The sequence below is a fragment of the Alosa sapidissima genome, chromosome 4, assembly GCF_018492685.1.
Source record: "Alosa sapidissima isolate fAloSap1 chromosome 4, fAloSap1.pri, whole genome shotgun sequence".
NCBI lineage: Eukaryota > Metazoa > Chordata > Actinopteri > Clupeiformes > Clupeidae > Alosa > Alosa sapidissima.
Window position 1 is genome coordinate 22927667 of NC_055960.1, and position 27504 is coordinate 22955170.

At 40.4% G+C, this 27504-nt stretch overlaps 1 protein-coding gene across 2 annotated transcripts; it reads right to left on the minus strand.

Annotated features, from left to right (window-relative positions):
- Positions 1–809: 809 nt before the first annotated feature.
- ngfb (nerve growth factor b (beta polypeptide)) lies at positions 810–26185 on the minus strand. 2 transcript variants are annotated; one of them, XM_042089656.1, is made up of 4 exons: positions 26116–26185; positions 4385–4497; positions 2781–2898; positions 810–1727 (listed from the first exon to the last, which is right to left on the minus strand). In XM_042089656.1, the coding sequence occupies exon 4, from the start codon at positions 1714–1716 to the stop codon at positions 1087–1089; it is 630 nt and encodes a 209-aa protein (XP_041945590.1). In that variant the 5' UTR covers positions 1717–1727; positions 2781–2898; positions 4385–4497; positions 26116–26185; the 3' UTR covers positions 810–1086. The 2 variants fall into 2 exon arrangements, with proteins under 2 accessions (XP_041945590.1, XP_041945589.1); XM_042089655.1 differs by lacking the exon at positions 26116–26185 and adding an exon at positions 24447–24590.
- Between the last annotated feature and the right edge of the window lie 1319 nt (positions 26186–27504).

Sequence of the window (27504 nt, forward strand, 5' to 3'; positions counted from 1 at the left end):
GGACTCCTGTTAGCTTATTGAGTAATGAGTCAGGTCCCTTCAGGGGTGTGTTGTTTGTTTATTAGCTGATTTGTCGGTTGTCTTAAGGAGTTCTGTTGGCTTATCAAGAATGCTTGAGATTCTTCGGTGTGGTCCTGACTGTTTCAGTCAGGTTGGGAATGTGTGTATATGCGTGTGCGCGCACAACTGTGTGTGGACCTCCACTGAGATAGACAAATGCAGGGGTTTAAGAAAGGTTGATTGTACGTATCAAATTGTGCATTTACTGACAGCGCACACTTGTATTTTTCCTTACTGTGAATAGAGTATGTTCCCCATTATAGTTTAGTGGAAACCATTAGCATTTTCCTAAGCAGAAAGGACATCATTGAAGAGCAATCTAGGGTTAGACATTTGGCCAACGTCGAACCACAAGTACTGCCATGTGTTACAAAGTGATTGTGGGAAAATCTTTCACTCTACAGCAGAAGTTAATTTAAAGCTTCCTCTGGTAACTAAATCCTTATTGCTAAAACACTGGGCCCCACACTGATATGATAAAGGCTATCAGATGGAAAACATCTTGTTTTGTAGCTGTACTGCAGACATTGATTTCCTTTAAAACATCAGTGTGATGAGTTTGTTGTCTGAGCTTGTTAGCTTGGTGTTTGCAGTCTATGCTAGATCCATACATTAAAGTTGCTATACTGTTGTTACCGTTATGAGCATAGAACACAGTGATGCGGAAAGGAAGAGATGGTGTGATACTATGCCAGATTACCATACAGTTCAGTGTTTAATAAATAACAACACAAATAATCATTCAACAATCAAACAACAACAACACAAAATACAACAGTATATAGACCTATCATTGACATAATTTAACAGTGTCCAATCATGTAGGATTCACTGTAGCTGGAGTGAGATGTGGGATTTCAACACAAACGCAGTTCGCCGTGAGGAGTCCACAGTTTCAGAGTGAGGGGTGTGTGACCAGTTCTCTCTCTATGTATGTGTGTATGTGTGTGTGTGTGTGTGTGTATGTGTGTGTGTATGTGTGTGTGTGTGTGTGTGTGTGTGTGTGTGTATGTGTGTGTGTGTGTGTTATTGTCGCCACGACTTGCGACTGAGCACACACACGCACGCCACATTAATGCGGATGTGCCGCCAGGCTACCAGGTTTTCGAAAGAAGTCAGTGCCCGCACAAACGTGTGTGAGTTGGTGCAGTAGGAGTTCCAGTGGCGTCCGTCGATGCCCAGGCAGCCCGACCCGGTAGCGCGGCCACTGCTGCAGGTGGTCTCAAAGAAGTACTGCTTCTTGTTGGCATTGTTGATCTTGACGTTGGGCAGCACGGTCACCTCGTTGCCCTTAATGTCTGTGGCCTTGGTCTTGTCGCCCACCCACACGCTGACGCTGTCGCAGACCGAGTAGACGCCGCGGTGCTGGGGGACTTCTGCCGCGCGGCGCCTTGTCCTCCCCCCTTGGCCCCCGCCTCGGAGCGCGGGGGGCTCGGCGTCGGGCGGCTGGTCACTGAAGAGCACACGAGGCGAGCGGTGGCGGTGCTTGCTGAAGAGCTTGGGGTCCACCGTGGGGACGGTGGCGGCAGGGGTGCTGCCAGGGGCCGGGTGCTGGAGGGGGCTCTGAGGGATTGGATGGACCCCTGTGGTCAACACAGCCTGGACACTGACAAGGAGGAGGAGGAGGAGGAGGAGGACCAGCATGGACGACCTCATGGACTCTCGTCCTGATGAAGACAAACAATAATGTCACCAGAGTAGGGTTGGTGCTAACTAACAGGACCAGAATACTGAGACATCTGGATAAAGCTGGGATACTGAAGCCTGAATCCAATCCAAAGAAACAGAGGTCATGAGTTTTACTCTAAAAACAGATGAACTGTCTCAATACTAACTTGATATTTGAATAAATGCCACACTCAGTATGGTTATCACCAAACAAACAATCTGATTTCAGTCTAATTACTCTCTTTACTCTGATTAAATTGTAATTTGTAAACCGTTGAAATCCAATTTTATGAAATCAAATTGTATTCAATTTCAATCTGATTACATCTCTCATGTAACCAATACTTAACAGTATTCAGTGCTTCAAACTTTAAGTCAAGTATAAGTCAAGAATCCCACATATCAATGTTCATTAGTGTGAGGAAGAATATGGTCAAGAACTAGTACAACTGGTCCACATTTTTTTAAAGAATATCTCAGCCATCTTTACCAGAAATCATTAGCAATCTAAGCAAACGCTTGCTATAAACTGTCACTCACTTCATCCTGTTTTGATGTCTTTGTCATTGTATATCATTTATATAGCTCATAGTAATTTAATATTTTGACTGGCATAAGGCAGGAAACATTGCTTATAATCTTATGTCATATATGTAATGCTGTAGACTTGAAAGCAGTGTCTAAAAGGAAAAATATTTCCCTTAATGTGATCAAAATCACGTGCAATACAGTTTGAATAAAAGTAACATTTATTCCAATGCCAACTGGTATCATTATTAAGACAGCTTATCAGTTACAGACTCAGACACAAGCTATCTCTACAGATAGATTACTACCCTGTAATTGCAGGCACATAGTAATTCAGGAGCACCATGCCAAAGTATCGAGAGGATGAAAAGCCTAAGCCATGCCTTACAATACACTTGTGCTGACTGACACTACTTTCTTTGTTCGTTAGCCAAAGGTTTGTTTATGAACTAAATAGCGCCCGCTAATTGACTCGTAATAAACACATGTTATAAATCCGTGCCAGGTGGTGTCCAGGCGGCTACCTGTTGAATGTCTCCTTGTGAAGAGTGGGCCTCGTCTGGGGCGTCTAGAGTGAGTGTTGCGAGAACGCTCGAGTCCAGACACCTGCCATGAGGCCCGTCTTTGGCCCCCTGCTCACCCCTGTGAAACGACAGACAAAGAGTCTGTTAACCAGTCTGTAAAACAGCCTTCACTGAGCTGTAAACACAGAGAGACAGAGAGAGAGAGAGAGTTCAGAGAAAGACAGAAAAGAGACAGAGAAAGACAGATATGAAAATAACGTTGTCCATTTATCTTCTTGGGAATTGTTTTGTCACTGAATGTGGCCAGAGTATTATTCTGCACACAGACACACATAGGCATGTGCAAGTGCATGCATACTCACACAGACGCACACACACACACACACATATATGCACATACTCTCTCTCTCTTTCTCTCTCTCTCTCTCTCTCTCACACACACACACACACACACACGCGTGCACACACACGTACGCACACAGAAAGACACACAGACATGAACTGAAAAAAAATGGCAGATACTCAGACAGAATGGTCTATAAAGTCATTCACACAGCTATAAAATCATCTAACCGACAACAGTGTGGAGTGCAATTACAACAACTACCCTCTGAAAGACATGAGAGACATCAGCACAGCATGCAACATTTATGTATATGGCTTCTTTGAATGTTGCGTGGACAAAAAAATGTCCTTTCGCATTTGATGATGCTGGGTCAATGGTTACAAAGGAACCCGGATGGTTGTTACGACATGGGCATAATATGCATTCATGCTGGCGCCTGTGCCCAAATGACACTTAACCCTTGAAAAATGTAACTGCCCTCTAACCGCAAATAACTAACCCCATATGCTGTCTGACCACAACGGCTCTCAAGACCTCCGTCTGTATGACCGTCTGATTGTCTCGGAATGCCTTGGAGAAATACTTTCCGTGGAAGTTGTTTATGCCTTGTGTTAGCAATCTCCGTTTTACTAGCACACCAGGAGTCTGCAGCAGTAGCAAGGCACTGTCTGCAGCTTCAGGCAAACAAACTTTCATTACAGTGTTGTCACCTTCTGACAGATGTTCCCTAAGGGAAACAGGTGACTGGAGTCAGTTCATGCTGATGTACTGAACCACTGATTCAGGGAAATGTTGCATGACTCATGTCTGAATTACTTTGCGTTTCATAATTAATTGATTAATGTGAGTTAATGTCCAAAAATGTGTTTCATATTGATATTCATTATTTATTTGAAATCAGTTAAAAACATAATGTCTGTGTTTTGACTCTGTTTTGGCTTAAAAGCAATGCACCTCTAGGTATTATGGATTTTGGGCTTCCACTTGTCTCAAACATCACACCACAACTTACTCAGTCACCTGCCCAGACAGAGTTTTGGTAATGTTTTTCCTCATCAAAGTATGAGTTTCACTAAATACCTTTCTTAAGTTTGACTGACAAACTTGACCCGAGGCAGGACTCACCGAGGAGAATACCTCATAATTACGTCTTCAGCAGGTCTGAACATTCATCTGGATTGGTCTATACATGAGAGATTCTTGTTTGCAGCACTTGGCGCACGTTTCGCATGAATGGTTTCTCTGTCCCAAACCTTACCAAAGCAGAGGAGCCAATGAGGATCTGAAGATGTGGCTCTGCCTTCCTCTGATGGGCTGCCAAAGCTCCAGGTCTTTCAGGTCATGAGCACTGCCTTTCTTTGAGTGCCAACCCTGTCAAAGAAAACAACACAAAGAAACAATATAACAATGCTTGTAAAAAGGTTTGTGGATCCGAGCTGTGCCTGTAGAATGTTTTTCTATTGTGACACTCAATTAGCTGGTAGATACTTTTCCTAGTGTCACTTATCACAATAAGTGGTAACTATAACAGTACTCTTGGCTCTTCAGTACTCTCTTTAAGCAACAGACATCTCCCTATTTTAAAAAGTCACCATACAGGGCTAAAACCATTTCCATAACATGAAAGTTTTATGAGAAAAAGTTTTTTTTTTTCCAGAGCTACACAATTTCTAGGAAGCAACATCAATAGATATGCTATGTTAACACATTAAATAACCCTTGTTTTGAAGCCTGAGGCTATTTGACATTATGGGCTCTATCTTGCACACCAGCGCAACTGACTTTGTATACTCGCGCTTTTGTCTTTCCTATTTTGCAGTCAGCGCATATTGGAATTTTCCCTCCACAGGTACATGTGCGCCCACGGGGACGTTTCAGCGAAAAGAGGGGGCATGATCCGGCGCAAACGGTCCCTGTTGATATTTTGCAGTTTTAGAAAACAATTCCGCCACAGACCAGGAACCTCCTGGTCTAAAGTCAGTGGCGCAAATTCTGATGCTATTTTAAGGGCGCATGCATGGCCACAGGCCTGCAGAAATTAATGCTATGCACACCGATCTAGACACCCTGTGCACAGATGGAAACATTCAAAGCCTTAATAATATTTGTCCGTTTCCCTGTTTTGTTTGTGCATTGGTCAACTAAAAATTTAGTAATATTTAGTAATTTAGTAAAATTTAGCCTATATAGTAGGCCTACATCTACATGCAATATCTTTACAATAACAACGCCTAATTACGACCTATTAATTTGGACTACTATAATTTGGACTATTTTGAACTATACAGCCCTATAAAGGCTAAAGTTACCTTTTGTAACCAGTTTTGTTCCAATTTACCGTTGTGTATGGCTTTAAACATTGTGTGCGCTTTAACATCAGTCTATAAGCATTATTCCAGTTGCGCTAAGGTTTTGACAAGCACCACAATTTTGCCTACCTTGTTGTAGTCCATCTGAAATAACTCCAAACTTTGCTATGTTCCCTCCATCCTTTCGTTGTTTTCAAAAAACGTTTTATATCCATGATGGCCTTGAAGTCTTGAGTTTGTGAATTCGCTTAAATAAGCTTATTATGTGCTGTTAACCAGCAATCATAGACAGTAAAAGAAAGCAGCAAGTAGCCTTGGCTACAATTTCTGTAGTTGCTCCGTCCATTCATTGTTATTCTCTCTCCTGCTCAAACAAAAGTTGTGCGTGCATTAAGTTGATGATAACGTGTTTACAAACTCTACTTTACATAAAATAAATATTGTAAATAGCCTACTGTCATGCAGTTAATGGGATACTGTGCAGAGTTGGAAAGTTAGGTCAACTTGGAAACTGTTTCTTGTTGTTGAGTTGCCTGTTGGTAAGGTACAGCCGTAGCTTACACCTGCAGGAGCGTTTGCTTGGGCACCTTTGTTGCGCAATGCACTTTGCTCCTCTCATCTATACGACGCAGTTCCCATTTCTCCAAACCATACAAAATTACAAGGACAAATATTGCTACACGAGGGAAATCAGTGTGGTGTCCGATGTGAAAAAACAGGTATAAATCTAGCGAACACATTTCCACGAATCACGGATGTGTTGACATAAATTAGGAAATATTAGAGGACTTAATGAGACGTGATGTTGAACTGCATGCCGATGCCATTTAACCCAAATGCCCCAGCAGCAGCAGCATGGGAGAGGAGAGCTTATCTGACAGATCTGCATTGTCTATAGTGAGGTAATGTTAGATTACATTGCAAAAATATCACCATGCATTCATAACCTCGTGACTCAGTGAGAGTGATCCCAAAACATCGGAAAGTGACAGTATTACATTTTGTCAAGAGGAAAAATCAATAGCAAACTGTTCCTAACCGACTATAGCGCTGTGAACCATTCCTGGCTGCGCCTGGCAAATCCGCCATCATAATAGCAATCCTATGGAACAAGCGTGTCTGTTGTAAAAGGAAATGTGAGATGACGCTCTGATTGGTTTATTGCATGTTACGCCCAAACCACACCCATGAGTAATGTAGCTACTACAGACCACCCCATTTTAGATTTGTGTGGGGCGCAACAGTCCTTAAATAAAATAGAGTCCTAAAATAGAAACAGTGCCCAAGATCCGCCCACAAAGCGATTTGCGCAAAGTCAATTGCGCTAAAGTGCAAGATAGAGCCCTAATTCCCATTCTCTTGTTCCAGAATAGTCAAGCAAATAACACAGATGTCCTATAAAAAACATATTTGTGTCAGGGTGCAGTAACCATGTTGTGCGTCAAATGAACGTGTTTTGAGCATCAAGGAAACACGACTTGTCAGCCATGAATCAAATAGCAAGTCATTACGCCTAATTGAAACAATTTAACAAATCCGGTTGCCGGATGAACCTAGCTGGGATCTACAGTGTGTGTGTGTGTGTGTAAGGGGGTACTCTCTTGCTGTTGTCTTTCATATGACAGTGCATGCACAATGGTTCAGGACTCTCTGGGTAATGGGATATGCTCATTTAGACAGTGGCCATAGCCAACAGTGGCCTTCTGTCAGGGGCCAGTGCGGGCCTTTTGAATGGGGACAGAGCCTGGCGGAGGTCTCAGGCCAGTCAGGCGAGGCCGCCTGCTGCACACATGAAGCGTGGCTTTGTGTTGGCCGCAGACTGGAAGCTTTTCAGCAAGAGAACAGTGAGAAAGTAAGAGGAGGGGGCAACATTTGGAACCTCATTTACAGCTGAATTGTAGGTCTAGCTGTTGTTATACCTTTTTTTAAGTTTTGTAATTATTGGGTAGCCTATGCATAAGAAGCAACTGTGTGTGTGTGTGTGTGTGTGTGTGTGTGTGTGTGTTTGATGGGGTATAATGATTTAAATTAGTTACACATGTGTAATGTCAAAACAGCACACAATAAAGTGTTTTGAGTTTAAGCACGCCTGTGGTAATGCATAGGCCTATATACTGTGTTTTTTTTCCCAGAGGAAATAGCTGTGAGTGTTTATGATGCCTACCGCTCACCGATTTAGACATGGCATTAGTACTCTGAGACTGGCAGTCTGTCCTTTCCCACTACAGAGTTAGCATTACCTGACAGCATTCCAGAAAAGGCTAGTGTACTTAGTGGCAAGACGAGCATGTGCGCCTAGAAAAACACATCATTAGCACGGCTGCTGCCACAAAAAGCCACAGGATATCCGGCTGATCGAATTAATTCAGAGTTCTCACGTAGTGTGACTGCTGTTTACCACTGAGTAAACGGCAATCAAGTCTGCAATGCATGCAATTTACTGTATGTGGGGTTGCTAACTAACTAACTTGCAAAACATATTTGTGTACACCCATAAGGTCGATTTCCAGAAGTTTCTGTGTGAGTCATGAACATTAGATAAACCACCTCTGCCTTGTACACAAATTTGGTGGATACGTGATTTGCTTCAGCATATCTCCTTTTTGATCGATGACATTTGACTCGGGAAATAATCTACTCTAATAAGACATTTTCAAGGACATGCTTTTGGAGCCAAACATTTACATAATATATTATGGGTGCCACGGGCATAATAATATTACATTTACAGCCTTTACTGTACATCTTGACCTCAAGCTATTTTGATAAGGAGATGTAACACACACACACACACACACACACACACACACACACACACACACACACACACACTCACTCACACACACACACACACACACACACACACATGCACACACACACATACACACACACAGACACAGAGACTATATATACAGAAAGTGATTGCTGATACTAATTTAACTATTTGTTTGACATGTTCATTTTATATGGCGCAGCATGAGAAGCAGTCAGAAGTTACATGAAATATAGTCACGCACGCCAGACTCTAGTTGGTGTTAATCTCATCCGCTTTTTCTTAAAGGAGGAGTGATAAGAGAGCATGCTGAAGGAAGAATATCTTCATTACTAATAGAGACATGGCTACATTATGAGAAAAAAAAATATCTGAGGAAATCTGACAAGTGAATAACAGTGTTTTCCCTTCAGAGTATTCACAAGGGCATATACAAGTTCCACATCATGGTATGTGGTCATTTAAAAAGACACTAGCAGAACACAAGATTTATTTATTTAGAAACAGCTGGAGAGGGATGACAAGGCCCTCATGTTGTGGGTTCAGATCCTGTCTATCCTGATAGCCTGTGTTCAAAAACACATGCATAAAATGCTTGCTATTTAACTTACGCAATAATACTGTGGGGATATACTTAATGTTGCCTCTGACGAGAACAAATGTATAATAAATTAATTTTGAAGAAAAACATTCATTCTGTGCGGATGATTGAGAAAATAGTACCAAAAAATAACACAAACATATCCAGGAACGTAAATCATTTTCATATTACAAATGTTATGCGTTTTATTACACAAGTACACAGTAAATCCCAATGCATGGAGGGATTGTTCTGCTGATTTACAAACTTTTGCTAGTAGAATTGACAAGACTTTCACTAAATCATATTCGAACCTCATAACAAACAACAGCATTAGATTATTTTATTATGGTAAACTTATTATGGTAAAATTGTGAAATATACCCTAACAGAGGGATCATGGGCCTACAGTGGAGGGATATTAATATTATATATATATATATATATATATAAGTATACTTTTTTGATCCCGTGAGGGAAATTTGGTCTCTGCATTTAACCCAATCGGTGAATCAGTGAAACACAAACAGCACACAGTGAGCACACAGTGAGGTGAAGCACACATTAATCCAGGAGCAGTGAGCTGCCTACTTCAACGGCGGCGCTCGGGGAGCAGTGAGGGGTTAGGTGCCTGGCTCAAAGGCACTTCAGCCGCAACCCTCCGGTTATAAGTCCAGAGTGCTAACCAGTGGGCCACGGCTGCCCTATTAGACACCTTTACAGTATACTGGAAAGTTTTCCTTTTTAAATGTGTGTTTAAGTGTCCTCCACTCATTTCATGGATATTAACCAAAGAAAGCACTGACATGACTGAGAATATAATTTCAAAACTTATTTAACATAAAGCAATGGCTCACTGGCCTGGGGGAAGTGAAAGAGCATGTCAGGCAAGAAGATTGTCCAGTGTCAGGTCAGCTCGTCTCTCTGACACTCACTTATCTGGGCCAGTAAATATGGGGCCAGCACAACTCTCATGTAGGGCTACTGGCCCATGCCAAATGATATAAAAACAGGTATGAGCAATATATGCTCTCATCCAGACACTCAATTATCAATGCCAATCAGACAATTAGGGGGGAACTGTCAGACCTGTCACATTGGGTACGCCATGGAACGAAAAACATGATTAAGAAGATCCCAGTCCCAGACTGTTGCGCAGCTGAAAATCCCAAGAATGGGATTGATTCTCAAAACTCCAGCAACTGGTTGTAAATAGTACTTAAGCTAACTGTGTTGCACACCCATGTTGTATGCTGAATTACAAATAATAGATCTATGTCCTCCTCTATGTACATAGAGAAATCCCAGCACTTGTGATTCTCATCAGTTGTGTGACTGGATCAAGAAAAGTTTAACAGACCATTTTGGTATCTCGTATGATAACAATGAGTGTTATTGTTATAAGATTTGTCACCGGACTCTCGCTTCACTGGATAATTTAACCTGGTAAGTGTTTTGACAATAACACCTCCCCAATAAGCCTGATCTGCCATATCAAATAATTTTATGGATTCAATTAAAGTAAATTATATCAGAATTCCATTTCAGAGGCAATGAAACTACAACTGAAAACACATGTGAAATTAAAACACACGCTCCATAACAAAATAAGCATGATGCAAGGAGTTACTTTTCATCATCACCTTTTGTTAAAATGATAAGAGATGTCTTGGGCTTGCCATGCCCCAGGCATGCCTGTTAAACCATGTTTGACAGATGGATATCTACAGGTAAACACAGCCTATGTGATAAAGCACACACACACACACACTGGGGAGACCTCAGCAAGAGTAGAGACATAATGAGGGTGTGTGAATGATTGATCATGTTTGTCTTATCAGCAACTGTCACACATATTTTAAGGATCTGAATTATTGTCATAGTCCATCTAATGGGAAATAGACCATATGTATAAACAGGATTTTTTTTAAAACTGATGGTAACGTTAGGATCTATCAACATGAGTGTTCTCACTACCACCTGTAGTGTAGACAGATATAAGCATGCAGCATGGACGTTCCTGTCATTTTGTCAAGCATGGGGGTTGGTACAGTGTTATAAGATGTGTAGAATTGACATACAATTTGGTGTGTCAATGGATGTGTCTTTCTTACAAGGCTGTAGAGTTCATGGTTTGACATCAGACCATAAAACATTAAATGCTATAACACAATGGCTCAAAGCACAGTTCCGTCTCTGATGGCTGATAAAAATGAATGGACAAGGACGACAGCAAGCTTGAGGAAAAATACTCCACACTAATAAGCAGATGTCCTGGTTATATGGTCCACATGGGAACAAATGATCTTTTCAACACTTCAAGACAAGTTGGTCTGGAATGATCCTCAGTGGCATTTGGAAACAGAACACATTAGAATTCATACCGAGTAGGTATACTGACAGCCAAAAAACAAAGACATTAAAGTTAAAGAGCATAAAAGACTTACAGAATGAAATATTTATTCCCTTCTTTTATCCATGTAAATCTGTTAGCCACTAAAGCAACTCTGTCACTTTACATACGGACACCTATTTGATTCTCACACAGGGTTTAAGGTCTATATACTTCATTTCAAATCGATTATCTTTCAGTGGGAGTTGGAAATTAAATTCCTAACTCTCACTAAGGAATCAATCTTGAATCTTGATTTCCATGTTCACAGTTGGATGCTTGATGGTGTTTTAAGCCCCCACTGTCGACTTCAAGGCAGCGCTGCGACTGTCGACTTTAAGGCACCTAACCCTAACCTTTACCCTAACCCTAACCCATGCCTAACCCGACTGCCTTCGATGCAGTGCTGCCTGGAAGACACCATGAAACCAGTTGGACATGACATGATTTGCATTTTATACAGTGACATTCTTCCTTCGTAAAGTCTGCCCATGTTCCTGCCCAAACTTGCAAGAGCTCACAATATACATCTTACTGCAATGCTGTTTGAGCTCATCGCTGCATCCAGCAGTATGCCTGTTTCTTCTCATGTAGAGGTCAATAGCTGATAATTATCTAGGATTTCCTTTCCGATGTGTGTTTTTGTTCTCTTGTAAAATGACATGATAGGCCAATTGCTTGATTGCTTCCTGTCCTGTGTCTGTGCAGGCATTGTAGAGTTCTTGGCCAAATCCTGCCCATTAGCGTCGAGAGGTAAATCAAACACAGTCTCACACCCATATATGTTCCAGGACCCTGTGACTGTGTTGTGGAAGTGGGAACAATTCCAGAGCATCTGCTGATTCCAGAGATTGGGAGTCACTCTCCTTAACAGGGTTGACGCCTTAGCAAAATGCAATGAGGCAAGCGGCTAAAATTGCTGAGGCGCCGCGTGACTCTAAGGCCACACCAGGTTTAAAAGCACTGAAAATATTCTACATTTTTTCCTACAAGTGTTTAATATACAACTCTCAAACATAAACATGTATTTATACCGCATGCTGCCATTTCTGGCAGGTGTGGCTGCTTTTTTACAAGGCCAATTGAGAAGCTTAGGAGATCTATAAAATGAAGGGAATGTTCTGCAAAACTAGCTAGACTGAATGCCTTGTTTCATTGGAATAAACACTCCAGCTATTAGCCCCAAATCATTATTTTACGATGACAAGAGGTCAACGAGCTCAAGTTCAACAGAGGACAGTAGTGTAAACTGCTTTTAAACTAGAGCTAAATAGTTTCAGTATTCACTGCTGGATGCCATTGCTGGAATAACAGCAAATACACTAGCTAAGGCAGCATGGACGTGTATTTCTTTGGAATTGAGTAAACAACTGCATTGAAAACCTTCATTTACGAGATTTCTGCACTTCTGAAACGATTTGGTAAGAGTTTAATGCACCGATTTAAGTTTAATTTCAGTGCTAGTTACCCCTGCCAGAAGTTGTAAGTCAATGAACCTTTTCCAGACCCACTCTCACAGGGTTGCCAACTCTCACGCATCTGGCGTGACACTCACGCTTTCAGCACCAATCTCACGCTCTCACGCACACTCAAGAAATGTCACGCCAAATCCATTCTTTTTTTTTTTGCAATCCGTTCATTTTTTGTTGATGACTAGACTAGACCACAGCATTGTTTCTAAATGACAGGATAGGAGTTTAAGGCATACATATGTCTAGACCAACAGCAGGTAGGTCTAATATCCGCCTACAACGTTCTCAGCGCAGTTTTCTCTGATTGTTGATTCGCTGACTAGGCTATTTTAATCCGGTCCGCGGCACCTTCACGGAACACGCTGCTTTAGACATGAGGCAGACCGACATAAAGTGTGGCCGCCCATTCTTCTCTAGGAACTACTCGCGAAGTAGCTTCACAGACATCACATGAAATAACTTTTTCTCATCTTTTATAAGGTGCTATAGCCGCTATTTGCTGCGATAAACGGTTCGCGAGAAAAATAAATTAACTTTAAAGAAATAATCATATTAGGCTACTATAGCTCTGCGCTCATTTCAATTCCTATAGGAGGAATATCTCACAAACTTTTCGTTCCACACATGACAAACTGTAAACCAGATTAAACAGCATACCTTACCGAACACAAAGGTGTAATGCAATCCCCTGTACAATAAGCCGTTGCAGAGTAATCCGGTTTTGAAATGGTAGCAAATTTCTATATGGTTGGGCTTTAAGTGTCTACATTTTGGGCTTTAAGTGTCTTAAAACTGAGCTGTGCTTAAATACCTACATATGTGTAAATATTAAAATCAGAGGATATATAGCTCATGGCTAAGAGTTTGTCGATGTAGCCATAATGATTTGTTTTCACAAAATGCTAAGCATGCATGTATTTAAGTGTCTTAAAAAGTGTGCTTATATTTCATAACAGGCCAAATAGAAAATAAATGTTAAATGTTAAATATACTGTAGCCTAGACATAATATTAAAATCAGATGATGTAGGATAGAGTTAGATAAAGTTGGATGGCTCCAGAACTCACACCAGTGGATTGGGTCTTAAAGGAGCCACACCACTTTTATGACACTATAGCTGTTCTGTTGACCTTTAGATTTGTTGCTACTGGGCATGAAGGGCAGGCCAATTATGAGTTCTGTCCAACATTGATGGTAGGTTTAGAAGAAAAGTCACCACATTTTAATCATATTGCAATACCAATAACCGTGATCATTTTGGTCATGATTTTTCATCAAATGTTCATACTGTATCTCTAGTAGCTGGTAGACTTTGGAATCCACCAGCCACAATGGTAGGTGGAAAAAAATATTTTGGGCTATTTCCATCCCTGATACATACTGTACGTACACTCATACACACATTCATAAGTCTCAATCTGTCCATTTCTTTCCACAAAACTCGGCAGAAGTCATCATTTACGGGGTTATTTTTAAATTTTTTCTACTGAGCTACTACCTTTTTCAGGTGGGCAGGGGGGCCCTTTTCATGTCTGTGCCCAGGGGCCCAGTGGCCCAGTGGCTCATAATCCTTCCATGCCTCAGGGTTAAAACACTGGTCTTGTTTTCAAGTGCAATCAATAATTGTACATTTTGAAGAAACTTAAATCATGGATTATACTGTACATAGCAAAAAAGTCTGGGGACAGACATTTTTAAAATTAGGTTTAGGGAAAAATTTAACGCACACGCACTATGACTTCACAAAATCTCACTCCAGCCAAACACCCAAAGTTGGCAACCCTGCTCTCAATTACAATTGAGAAGGTCTGTGTGCCAACAGGCTATTGTGGAAGTTCAAAGGAGCAACATCTACACATGGCTTCACTTCAAACACACAAGCATAGCTACCTTGATGTGACACCTAGAACACCAAACTAGGTGCTATTTATAATACAATACTCCTGTATATTTCATTTAATGGTTCCATTCAGGTATTCCATGCAGCATGGACGACAACCATAATAAGGAACAATCAGTGCATCCACAAAAAGGCTCCCATAACTCTTTGGTTGACTCAGAGCCTGCACTTTGGTGTTACCATACAGAGATGATGGATCATATGAAAGTGAGCCTGGACAGCAAATGACCAAATTATATAGTTAAGGGCCTTTCTCATTTGGCACTGAACACTAGCAGTGGCCTGATTTCTGATTTATTTATGAAAATGTGTGTGCTAATGTCCCCTACTCGAGTTACAGAGGTAGGTAAGGACAAATATACATAGCTTAGGTGCAATCAACAAACTTCCTCCTGCTGCTACTAGCAAACAATTAAGGCAAAAGGGTTGGTCTCATAGGCCCTGTGAAAGTGAGAGTCGGAGTCGGTCGTGTGTCTTTTTCACCACATCGTCCTAAGCAGATGTCCAGATTTACATTATGTCTTGCGGCACTGTATACAACTGTCTTCGGTTCCTCTAAATATTGAAATTAGAGCCAAAGTTTAGATGGCTTGCATAAATCTGTTCATGTGGAACATCTGAGATGATTGCTCTTCCGCAAGTAAAATAAACGGGTTCTTTAGAGGGAGGAGATATATTGTGAGTGTGTGTTCTATGTGTTGCGCTAATTCAATGGTGCTAATGTCTTTCTTGTGCTACATGTTCTCACACACACACTGAGAAAGGCCCCTTCTTTTGCTGGGGAGATGTGTTTACACAAGCAAAACACAGAGCACTTAAATGCCTGTGAATATCTAAGGCTTGGCGCTTCCCAAGACCAGTAAAAGACAACACTTTAACAAGAAACACAAACTGCACCCTGCCTTGATGCAACATCTGTTCCATCCATCAAGACTGCCCGACACTCAAATAGAACCTGCTAAGTCTATTACACTCATCAATTTCTTTTTTAGTTTCGACTAGGGTGAAGTGTGATGTTTACTTTAGCTCTTGTTTACAAGGCAGAGGGGTCACAGCACAAGTGGAGCTCAGTGGACTGCCCATTCATAGACCTCAGTGTAGTGAAACCAACTTAGCCTGTTTTGTGTCGGATAATCACATTGGTTTACAGTTTTATCACTGTTTAATAATGTTAGATGTGTTAGACAGCAGTGTAAACTCCAAATGTTTATAAGTTGCATTGGTAAGCATGAAGGTACAACCATAAACACTGTTCACAGCAGTTGGTAGGCCTAAATGTTTTCACTCAACTTCCTTGAATGCAGTGATGTCATTACACTATAAGAGTATGATTAATGATTACAAACAGAAGTATGCTACGAAACCCTTCTACAACTGTGTGGGTTGCAACTTGATCTGTGTCCTAATATTGAACAATCAAGCTGTTAATGTTCAGTGAATAATAAAGCATTATAATGAAACTTAAAATAATTAAACAATCAGGATTTATGTATTAAGACACACATTATTATTTATTCTTTATACTTTATACTGTACTTCTTTTGCATCTAGTGGTGTGTCTTTAATGAATGTTGCTATGATTGTGTACAACCTGAATTCCAGAAAAGTTGGGACGCTTTAAAAAAATGTGAACAAATCATGTCAAACCTATATTTAATTGAGAATAGTTCAAAGACAACATATCAACTGTCGAAGAAGAGAAATTGTATTGTCTTTTGGAAAAAATATGTAGGCATTTTTACCCACTGAGTTTAGCAACATGTTTCAGAAAAGTTGGCACAGGGGCATTTTTTACCCACAGAGTTTAGCAACATGTCTCAAAAAAGTTGGCACAGGGGCATTTTTACCCGCTGAGTTGCTTCACCTCTTTATTTAACAACATTCTAAAAATGTTTAGGAACCGAGGAGACCCCTTGCTAAAGTTTTGAGAATCATATTTAACCAGTATCCCGTAACCAGTACTATGGTGATTAATTATGGGCATAATTAATTTTGGCACTGTTTTCCTAAAATTTTGAAACAATTTTTCCACTTCACCTCAGTCCATTTTAAATGAGCTCAGGCTCAAATAAGATGGTATCATTTCTGTATCATGTCTTGATAACATTTCTTCTTTGCATGGTAGAGTTTACGCTAGCATGTGGTGTGATCTGGGTGGCGTTGCGGTGATGGAAACAGGAGACAGTGGTGATGTTTCTCAAAAGTAGCCAGGTTTTTATTTCCACCTTAGCAGCTGCATGCATGAACCAGTATGGAGAAAATCGGAAAAAGAAAAGAAAAACCAAACAATAATCTCAAATCAATCAATGAGCTTCCAAAATATATCAAATTAACTTTGACAACCCTTTTCAATCATAGGGCAAACTGCTGCAAATCACAAAACGAGTGTTAGGCCTATTAGCAGGGGCTATCACTTGCTCACCTCAGACCATTCTACCTCCTTCTGCTCTCAACCATAGTCCCACCAGAGAATTTAACTCTGCGGACTACCTACACCAATGCACCATCAATCAATCAATCAATCAATTAATTAGCAAAACCCATCTTCTCCATATAAATATCCAATAATACATTCCATACCATAAAACCCACAGTTTCATAACAAGGCAATCCTATTATCTAACTTCATAACCTAAACATAGCATACATAACCAGAACGTCCCAAACACCCCTCTTGCCCTGCACACTTGACCTCTGCTTGTGCAGTAAGTCACACTCCACAAACATATAATGTTCCTTGCGACTTTCCGTCGGGTCTTTTCTCCGTCCCCAGACCAGGAAGCGCTATTGTCCGACACAATGAAAAGTTTGCTGAATGTCCGTGTTCCCTCAACCTTCAGTTGGCCACCCTGAAAGTAAGGCTTATATTGTCCTGTATGCGTTTGTGGTTTGCAGTTGCTGCAACCATGCTGGATGCCGTTCGTGTTCGTGTGTGAAAACAAAGTGTGTTTGTAAATCACGTTGTCCGTTCTTTGTATTTAGCTCCCGTATGAAATAAACTGTAGCCGTAACGGGCAACCGCACCGTTACATGTGGGAATGGAGCATTAAACTGTGGTCATAGACAGTAGTTATCAGACGTTTTCCTGAGTCCATACAATGATTTTCTTTACAGAAAAAGGACTGCCATCTGAGGTCCAAAAGACCACGGCCATCCAAACATTTTTTTCAGCTCTGTCCCTTGTGAAGATGCTCTGCATTATCTAAATATTTTAATGATATTATGTACTGTAGATGATGAAATCCTCAAATCCTTTGCAACTCTTTCGCAATCCTTCTCTTCTTCAATTTTTCTATTTATTTGCACCCCTGGTACAATTAGCCTTGACCCCACGGCTGGGTTATTCGCACCCCGAATGGCACCTGACAACAAATGTGTTGTGCATGCACAAAAAACATGGTAGACTTTTGTTTTTTGTCAGCAGAAAGTGAAGAATTCACAAAGGTTTTGGCACTAATATCTTTTCTGATGAATTTTCTGGTGGAAAAGTTGTGTTTTATTTATTGAATACATACAAATTTCATAACAGCATAACAGCAATCTTATGTTTATGACGGTCAGGTCTACGAACTCTAAATCTCCTTGCAAACTCTCAGAAGCTTATGCAAGCAGATAAATATGTTTTTAGCACAATGGTGGCATACGGGAGTCCGGGGTTTGATACCCATGTATTTGTTTTGGCTAGAGTGGTTGAGAAAAGTAGATACCCTAAATATAAGTGTGCATGTGTACCAATGTTCTGCAGAGAAGGCACACAATTTGAAAAATATACAATGAAGGAAAGCAAAAATATCAAATCAGGGTGTAAATAACACACATTAACATATACACTATGGTACGAATAGCATCCACTTCTAATTATACACAGGTGCAAATAACATACATTATTTGTAGCAGGATGAAAATAGTCTTTGCCCATCAGTACTTACACCAGGGTGTAAATAGCACACATTGCTACAGTATATACACCAGGGTACGAATAGCACGCACTAATAATTATACACTGGTACAAATAGCATACATTTATATTTGTACCGGGGTGAAAACAGCCTTTGCCATTTATAGCATTTGTAAATCATTCTTTTTTCTAATCACATTTTACAAAGTGTCCCAACTTTATTGAAATTCAGGTTGTTTACTGAATTAAAGTCTGTTTTATATCAGAGACTTTCTCTGTCCGTCACTATACTGTATAGCAGTAACAGAATGTGAAAACAGACTTGACTATCACACAGGCCCAGGGGCTTTTACATAGATGTTACCCAGGAGAGTCTTAATTAATTCTTTATTTTGATATATCCTCATCAGTTGCAGAACTGGAACAGGCTTGTCTTATTGGCTGGAGGTATATCAACAAATCATTACACACCATTGTCCACAGAACGTGGACATGAAATTTCCCAGTATCGGTGACAAAAAACACAAAACAGAAATCACTCTCCTAAAGCAACAACACATGAGTTCTGCATGAAGTATGACCTGAACAACGCACGTCTGAGGCCAAGACAAGGATGGAATTTGGCAACTGCTATAATGAAACTATTCAAAGCTATCTGGAATCTCAGTCAAGTCCTTACCCTTACCTAACTACCCTTACTCTTCTCCAAAAACCTAAACCTGGCGTTATCAATTATATTATTCAGTGCAGTGTAACAGATGATTATGAAAACAGCATTTATAAATACTTGGAACTTGCATGTTGCACTCTAACCCAATCCTGGAAAATGCAAGTGGAAATAATCAAAGTATTGTTATAAATCCTTACTCACTACTATGTCACACTGTTTAAAAGTTTTGTGGTAACTTTAAGTATGAAATGACTGCAAAACAACAGTATACCGAAAGGGTAACTGTATTTATGTCATTAATAAGAAACAAGTACATATCACATCGGGCCAGGAATATCACGTCATCCATCAAAGAAACTTGTTTTGTGAAGTTCCAAGGAAAGTGTTGCTCTGGAGAGCAACAGAGCTCTCCTCCCCAATAGCTTCTCCAAGTGGTCAGTAAGGCAACATTATATCTCACATTACAACAGGTAAGGTAAAGGAAAAGGATTTTAAAGTTATAGCAGAGACTTTCTAATGAGGAGACACAGCACTCCATAGAAATGCATGGGGTTAGTTTGTTAGTCGACATGTGAATACATTGTGCCAATCATATGTTTTGATCTTTGAGTTAGGTTGCTGTTATGAAGCCTTCCACACGCATAGTTCTGCCCGAAATAGATGCCCGATAAGTGCTTAAAGTGCGTTGCAATACGGCCAACGAGTGGAGGGACTTGCCTAAAAGGACTTTGGTTATAGTCAGTGGCTGTTTCTCAAAGTCGAAGATTCTTGCTTGCTACAACCCCAAATCAGAAAAAGTTGGAACGTTGTGTAGAATGTGAATACAAACAGAATGTAATAATCTACAAATCTTGTAAACTCGTTTAGTTGCGAAACTTGTGTAATGATAAAGAAAACAGAAGGAGGAATGTTTCATAACTAATTAGGGTAGCTGGCAACATGATTGGGTATGAAAAAGAGCATCATCAGGAAGGCAGGGTGTCTTGAAGTAAAGATGTAGGGGTATTCATCACTCTATAAGTTGCATTTCTGGACAAATTATGTAATTTTAATACTTCTTAACATTAAATTGTGAAGCATTTGGGGAGTTCATCATCTACAGTACATAATATCATTAAAATCCAGAGAAATATGTGCGAACAAGGGATAGAGCTGAAAAACAATATTGGATGGCCATGGTCTTTTGGACCTCAGATGGCACTGCATTAAAACTAGACCTGTTTATGTAAAGAATAATTGAATGCGCTTAGGAAAACCTCTGATAACCATTGTGTATGAGCACGGTTGGATACTCAATTCAGAAATGCTAGTGTAAACTTTACCATGCAACAGCAAAAATTGTATTTAGACACGATACAGAAATACCACTGTCTTATATGGACCTGAGCTTGTTTAAAATGGACTGAGGTAACGTGGTTAGACCAATCAGAATTTACAATTTGCTTTGGAAATCATGGACTCATCTAGGCTAAAGATGAGAGGGCCTATCTAAGTATCCAACCTATCCAACTTGTTTTAGTGCTCAGTTGTAAACCCAATATCTATGACGATGTGGAGGTGCATTAGTTTATACAGCATGGGTATCTTGCACTTCTGGCAAGGCACAGGGAATTCTGAATGATACAGGATTTGAGCAACATATACTGTCATCCAGGCAATGTATTTTCCAGGGAAAACCTTGAATATTTCAGGAAAACAATGCCAAGATGGATTCTGTACATATTTAAACAGTATTTCTCCATAGAGGAAGAGTCCAGGTTTTAAAATGGCCTACATACGTATATATATATATATATATATATATATATATATATATATATATATATATATATATACTTATTATACATATATTTATTTTACATAAATGCTGTCTTTGTCCTTTTTGCTGCTAAATATGGGTTTACAAGACTTGTATATTATCACATTCTGTTTTTATTTGCATTTTACACAACGTCCCAAATTTTTTCTTGGGTTGTAGAATTGAGCCCTGCCGAGTCAAGTCCTTCGAAGACGAGGCAAGGCTTCTTTTTAGCATTTGGAGAACACCCAATGGGACAGACTGAGTGTGCAGTAAGCTGCAGGTGCGCGTTATTGAAAAACATGCCTCCTGCCCGCTTCTTTTTGAAAAACAATGAATGCACCACTGTCATTCTATCACGTCAATAAATGAAATTATACGTGTTTGATTTGTTTGCTAAAATAAACCACAGAACAACAATCCTATTCAGCCATTGTGGAGGTGGGGGGGGGGGGGGGGGGGGGGCACTACGACAGAAACCGAAAACTCTCAGACCAGCAGCATATACTTCATGCCATATATACCATACTTCTTTTGCATAGTGGCAATAAGACAATGTTTACATTTAAATACATAGTGAACTGCCTTGTTTAGTACAGATTTTAAATCCTCCATAAATGTGCGCACAGGATTGTGGGTGTTCTGAGCACGCTGAGGATACACATATGCATCCTCGATAATTCGGCAAAGTGAAGGACTTCAGTCTTGTCAAATTTGGTAGAGTTTGATGGATGCTTGACATTGGACCAGTACTTTGGCGGGATCCTTGACTTTGAGAATCAGTTTCAGTCCAATTCTGTCAGTTGCTCGTTTTTATCCTCTGGCTGTCTATTCAGCATGCGCTCTCCAAGAACTCTTTGTTGTGTTTGTATAAAGTTCCACCATCTGGCTAAATGTGACATTAGAAAGCTGTCAGACGAGGCAACATCCACATCCATAAGACTGAAGAAAACACTGTGATGTCATTCAGTAATTACCACCACTTGTGGTCATCCTTCAGATCATTTATGAAATATTTATGCTTTGCTTGCAACATAATAACCATCAAATGGTGTATAGAGTGTCTTAGAAAAGTCAGATTTTCCCGCTTGACTGAAAATACTAAAATACAATAAGAGGGTGAATTACAAGAACGTAAGGAATGTTGGTCTGCATTCCAGTTATCACATGCCCTCTTTAGGCAATTTTATAGCTATTTTTTAGTCATGGCACATGATGTACATTGCATGAAATGTGTCTGATGTAGAAAAAAATGTTGACACATCAAGTTTTGGTCTTGCTAAGAATTGAGGCATGATAAGGTAAAAATATGAAAAAATCTATTTTTAGTTGGCTGAAATTGAATCAACATGTTGTGATATAATCAAGAAAATATATTGATATAACTAGAAAAATACGAGGCAACCCTTTTTTCTCTTTGAAATCTTTCTCTGGACAGTGTTTGGAGTAGGAAGACACAGATATCTTCAAAAGAAACACATGTGACAAATTTGGCCAAATTTGTACAACCACAAATCTTTTTGTCCCCTTATCTTCAAAGACTCCCATTCCAGTATTTCTTGAAACCATTAGCGAACCACAGATTTAGCTGCTCATTTCTATTTAGTCTGGATGAGGGGACAACAAACACTCTGCTCTGTCTCTGTGGCTGGTATTTATTTTTGTATGGCTGCTGTCTGGCCACAGTTTTCTTTTGGTGGACCTAAGGTCCTCCTTCTGTGACGATAATCCTGGGGATCAGTGAGAGGAAGGCCTGGGGGGCTTTGGCCACCCCATAAGAGGGCCCAGGTATGGCGAACCAGATTAGTGCTCTCTGGGGACATCCTAGAGAGGGTAGTGTGAACTAACCAAAATACTCAGGCAATAATGGATGACTGACAGCTCAAGGCTCTATTGACTCCTGCGGTTGGCCCTGTTTGTGTTGTGTGCATGTGAAACAAGGAGACAAGTGCCTGAATCTCCCTTGGGCGTGTTAAGCTGTTCCTCAGAGTGGAGACTGAGAGTTTAAAGTGACAAAGTGAACTAGTGTGCACATTTCCTTTGGATGGTTGAAATGAATCAACAGCAGAGTGGAATGGCAACGGCAGGTAAACTGGTGACTGGTGAACGCTGTTTGATATGCGTCAGTACTTAATTACTGTCCCGATAATAATGTTTTTCTTTAAATGTTGACTGTTTCCATGTGGAAGATTCCTTGTTTGATGTCTGTGTATCACAGATGTGTCTGTGTCTAGCCTTGTAAGACATGGTTGGAAAAGTACCATTCCTTCCAGATTTGATCTCTTTTTAATTAAGTTCTCTGCAATTGTTTGCACTGATCTCATCTTAGAGATATGTACACCTTTGAATGTTGATTGAAATGTTGGCTAAATGAGGAGTCACTACTCTCTGAAGAATGCCATGATGATTTGAAAAAATGACACAGGTTTGCTTACTCTCTGATTCCACTCTAATCAGGCTTTCCCTAGGGATAGAAGGCACTAATGTGTCAACCTGACAACGAAGTTTAGCTATAATAAGCTCTGTACGTTTGTACGCAGTTACACACACACGCACGCACGCACGCACACACACACACACACATACACATACACATACACATACACAGAGCCAGCAACATGAGGCGCGAGCATATAGCTGTGTTAGAATGAGGGGCTAGGACTGAGGGCTAGTGAAATCTGATGAGGCCGAGCTGCAGTATTGGGGGGTTATTGAGTGTGTGTAGGGGGTGGGTGGGAGCATAGGTGAATGAGTATAGTTGTGTGTGTGTGGGGGGGTTATGTCTGTCTCCTTGGGGAGCAAATGAGATGCCTGGGTTATCACCAGAGGTTTGTGGTCCCACCGACCTCTTTTGCGACCCTCATTATGTCCCATGGCAGAGAATTACTTCAGCCATTCACTTGCTTAGGAAAAAAGATGAGTCTCATCAATGGGTTAAGAAGACGTAACCAAGACCGGTACATAAAACTAACTTTGTAAGGATTTCATTAACCATTTTATGGAGCATCTTACCCAGTACTCTACTGTCTCTAAGGAGCCAAAGAGAACTGCTATAACTGCTAGGTCTCTGACCTTATTGAAAATCAACCAGAACATTGTAGCTTCCACTCACTACCCCCTCTCTATTACTCTAATAACAAAAGGAAATTCTGCCTCCTTTGTAAATGAACAACAAATGCTAATGATGAACTAAGAGGCCATGATTCAAACTGGTGCATACAGTAGAACTAACTTTTTAATGTTTTCATTTGAAAGATAGCATAGCGCATATCTTTTTTCACAGCCCAAGATACCTACTTGAGTCCCTGACCTAAGGTAAATATCCTGAACGGATGTTTTTCTTTGAGGGAGAACATGATTGTCATTTATTGTCATTTAATGAGGGGTATGTAAGCTGCCCCTGTGTTGATTGGCTGACAGTTTATGGAATCAATAGGCTTCCTCTTGAAAGAGTAACAGAACTTTCCTGAGGCTAAACAAAACCAGACATTCAATCACTTTGAAGTGAAAAGAAATAAACTCTCTCACCTCAGTTCTGATTATATTTTTGCCTCCAGTTATCAGCTTTGGATCCAAGAGTGAAATATACTCCAATAAATCCTCAAGGTTCACACAACAAAGCCCAGAAAAAGTCCAGGTAGAGAGTGGGCAGAGTTTTCCCCCCAACATCCACTTCAGCCTGACTCCTGCACTTGTTGAGAAATTGATTGTTCTGAAAGTTTAGGCAGAGGAGTCCCCCTCCTCTGAGCCACCACCTCTCAAGCGCAGGAGGAGCCGCAGGTCCTAGTGCCTGCCAAATCAACCCTCTGCAATGCACAGGCCACCCTGTGCATCCCTGTTAATGGTTTGCTTGTACTTCAAAGAATCAGTTCAAATCCAGGCCACATCATTGTAACCAATGAATGTGAAATATTTTGCACCACATCTTCACATTATAATTGCTGACACAAACTAATAAAGTTAAGGTAGCATCTATATTGTGTAGGTAAATGTATGTGACATATAATCACCCATTGGATGCCTAGGATGGCTAGGGGCTCTGGTCAGTGGTTGTTGTGTTGTGGATGTGTACCGACCAAAGCCAGAGTCATAAAGAGTGCAGATGTTAGCCTCTTAAAATAGTGTCCGGAGCCAGAATGGCAGAGACGTTGAGACAACAGCAATTATTGGCATTCCTCGCATGACTTCTCGCAGTCACAAATCCCTCTGCACTGGAGCAGAGGGTCCATACCAACCCTATGAGGTAAACCACCCACTTGTGTCCATTGTGAAATACTGCAGCAAAGCATGTACAGTATGTATAGGAATAATAAAAGAGTTTCAAATACAAAGGAAAATAGTTATCCTTATCCTTATATTATCCTTAATGTGGTACTGGCCGTACAGTAAATTAGCCTGAAATTGCCACTATCTTATTTTATTAGATGGTTCTCTGATTACGAAAATAAATAATGATGGGAAAATACCACTGCAAATATTCTCAGACAATTTAGAAGAAAAATAAAAACAAATTGATATTTAAATAATGCAGAGAACTGAGGAGGCAGGAAAACCTCTCATTCTCGGAAGCTATTGGGAAAACATCTGGCAAGTTGTGCCACCTTCAAATAATCCAGCTCAAATCCCTTAAGTACAGTCAAATATGTGGAATCACACCCTGCAATTTCAATCTGTCTTTGAAATCTGTTCTTTGCGGATCATGTGTCCTCTTCAACAGCACATTAATTCATAGTTTAGGGCTATGGACAGATTATGCCTGGCTGACAGTGCTTAAATTGGCAACAGTGCAGTAACACACAAAAGATAACCAGTGGGAGGGGAAAAAGAGACAAAATAACTATAAAGATAAATCTACAGAAGGTATATAAGCGGATTGTTGGTTCTTATTTCCATGCAGTGCATGTTTATTCAGTGTCTGTTTTCCATAAGGTTAGATTCTGTGAGATATGTACTGTATATCTAAGTGCGTTGTGTGTGTCAATGTAACCCCAGTACAGAAAGTTCTAAATGAACTTGCCCTTCTAACTCTTTAGGATTATGCTCTTTCAGTTCATATATCACACCTGTTATACACACGGAAAGCAAGACGAACACTTGAGATGACATTTGCTATCCTTTAAATCCACACGGAACACAGTCCCACATAATCCTCTGACCACCACATATCTAACAGTTGAATCTTAGAATTCAAACTAACCTGTCATTTGAGTTATTCAGCCTCTTTCATTAAATTCCCCTGAACTGCCCTGTACAGTTCTGGATATGTTGACTTTGACCCAAAATAGAAAATGTGGCTTGACGTTGCTGGTCTTTTGTCTCGGACAGTCCACAGGTGCTGTTTTTTTTCCACGTAATAACTCTCTCTCTCTGTCTACACTCCTTTTTCCACACCCCACAGTAACCCTGCCCAGAGGACCCGTGGGAAGAAGTAGGCTACAGCAATGTGCTCAGGGTGAGCTGAGCACATATGGACCAGACACAGAGTTAATAGATGTCAAATGTGGTTTGAGAGTTCAGGATAAGACGGGCATATTTAAATAGATACAGGTGCTGCTGCCGCTCGCTGACTCTGGTATTGAGACTAAATTCATATCTTTCATAGGTCTTAAATGACTCCCATATAACTCAAAAACATTGCTACAGTAGATGAAAGTTAGAACATGTGAGAAACTGGGGTCAAACCACAAATAGCTCCCTGTAAGTCATCTGGAAGACTTATTTAACCACAGTATTCAAAACGATCTCATGTCCCGGTAAGAATTCATGGATGAAAGTTTTGAGCAGAGACGAGCATCAGCACTTTGCTGATAAGCCACGTAATGTTTGTGAAGACGAGGCACGCTTACTAAACTCTCTCTCTCTCTGTCTTCTGGGTGGCTCTTTCTTGGCAGCTGTGGATGCTGTGGCTTGCCAGGAAATTCTGTAATCAACCAGGGGGCCTTTCAGCAGTGCCACACATCAGATGAGTCCTTCAGTGGCCTAATCAGAGTTGGTGTGTGTGTGTGCATGCATTTCATTCTAGTATCTGGACACACACACACATCTGGAAGGGAAACATGTCTACTGTGTAACACAATGCTATCATATCAGTTCCATTTCCCCCAACCTATAGTATAGGGTTAACTATGTTTTTCTGCTAGCCAGCCAAAATATGTCACATTTGCCTCAGTGACGGCTTCCCTTTTTTCTTCTTTTCAAAGGGAGACTGACATGAAAATGTATATGTCTGGATATTTTAGGTGTATATAAGTACAAACATATGGTGCAAACAGTAAAATGTATATCATCTATCATGCAGAAATATTGGTAGAAAAACTGGGGGTTGTATATGCATGATCTGATGAGCTTGTACAGCCACTGCTTACTGACCTTGACTATAAACATTTGCTAAGGGTATAGCAGGTTATTTCAATGTAGGTTATGGAAAAAAACACTTAAAACACAGCTGGAAGTCTCACTTATTGATTACAGGTAGATTCATTGTCATAATACAGGTTTTGCTTTAATGTAACCAAAAGAATTGTCATTTTTAGAAAGGAGTCGATCAGGTTCTCTCACCAAAAAAAAAAAATTTAGAATGAAAACC

Coding starts and splice junctions, on each gene's coding strand:
- ngfb (XM_042089656.1), bottom strand. CDS start 1,716: ATGAGGTCGTCCATGCTGGTCCTCCTCCTCCTCCTCCTCCTCCTTGTC.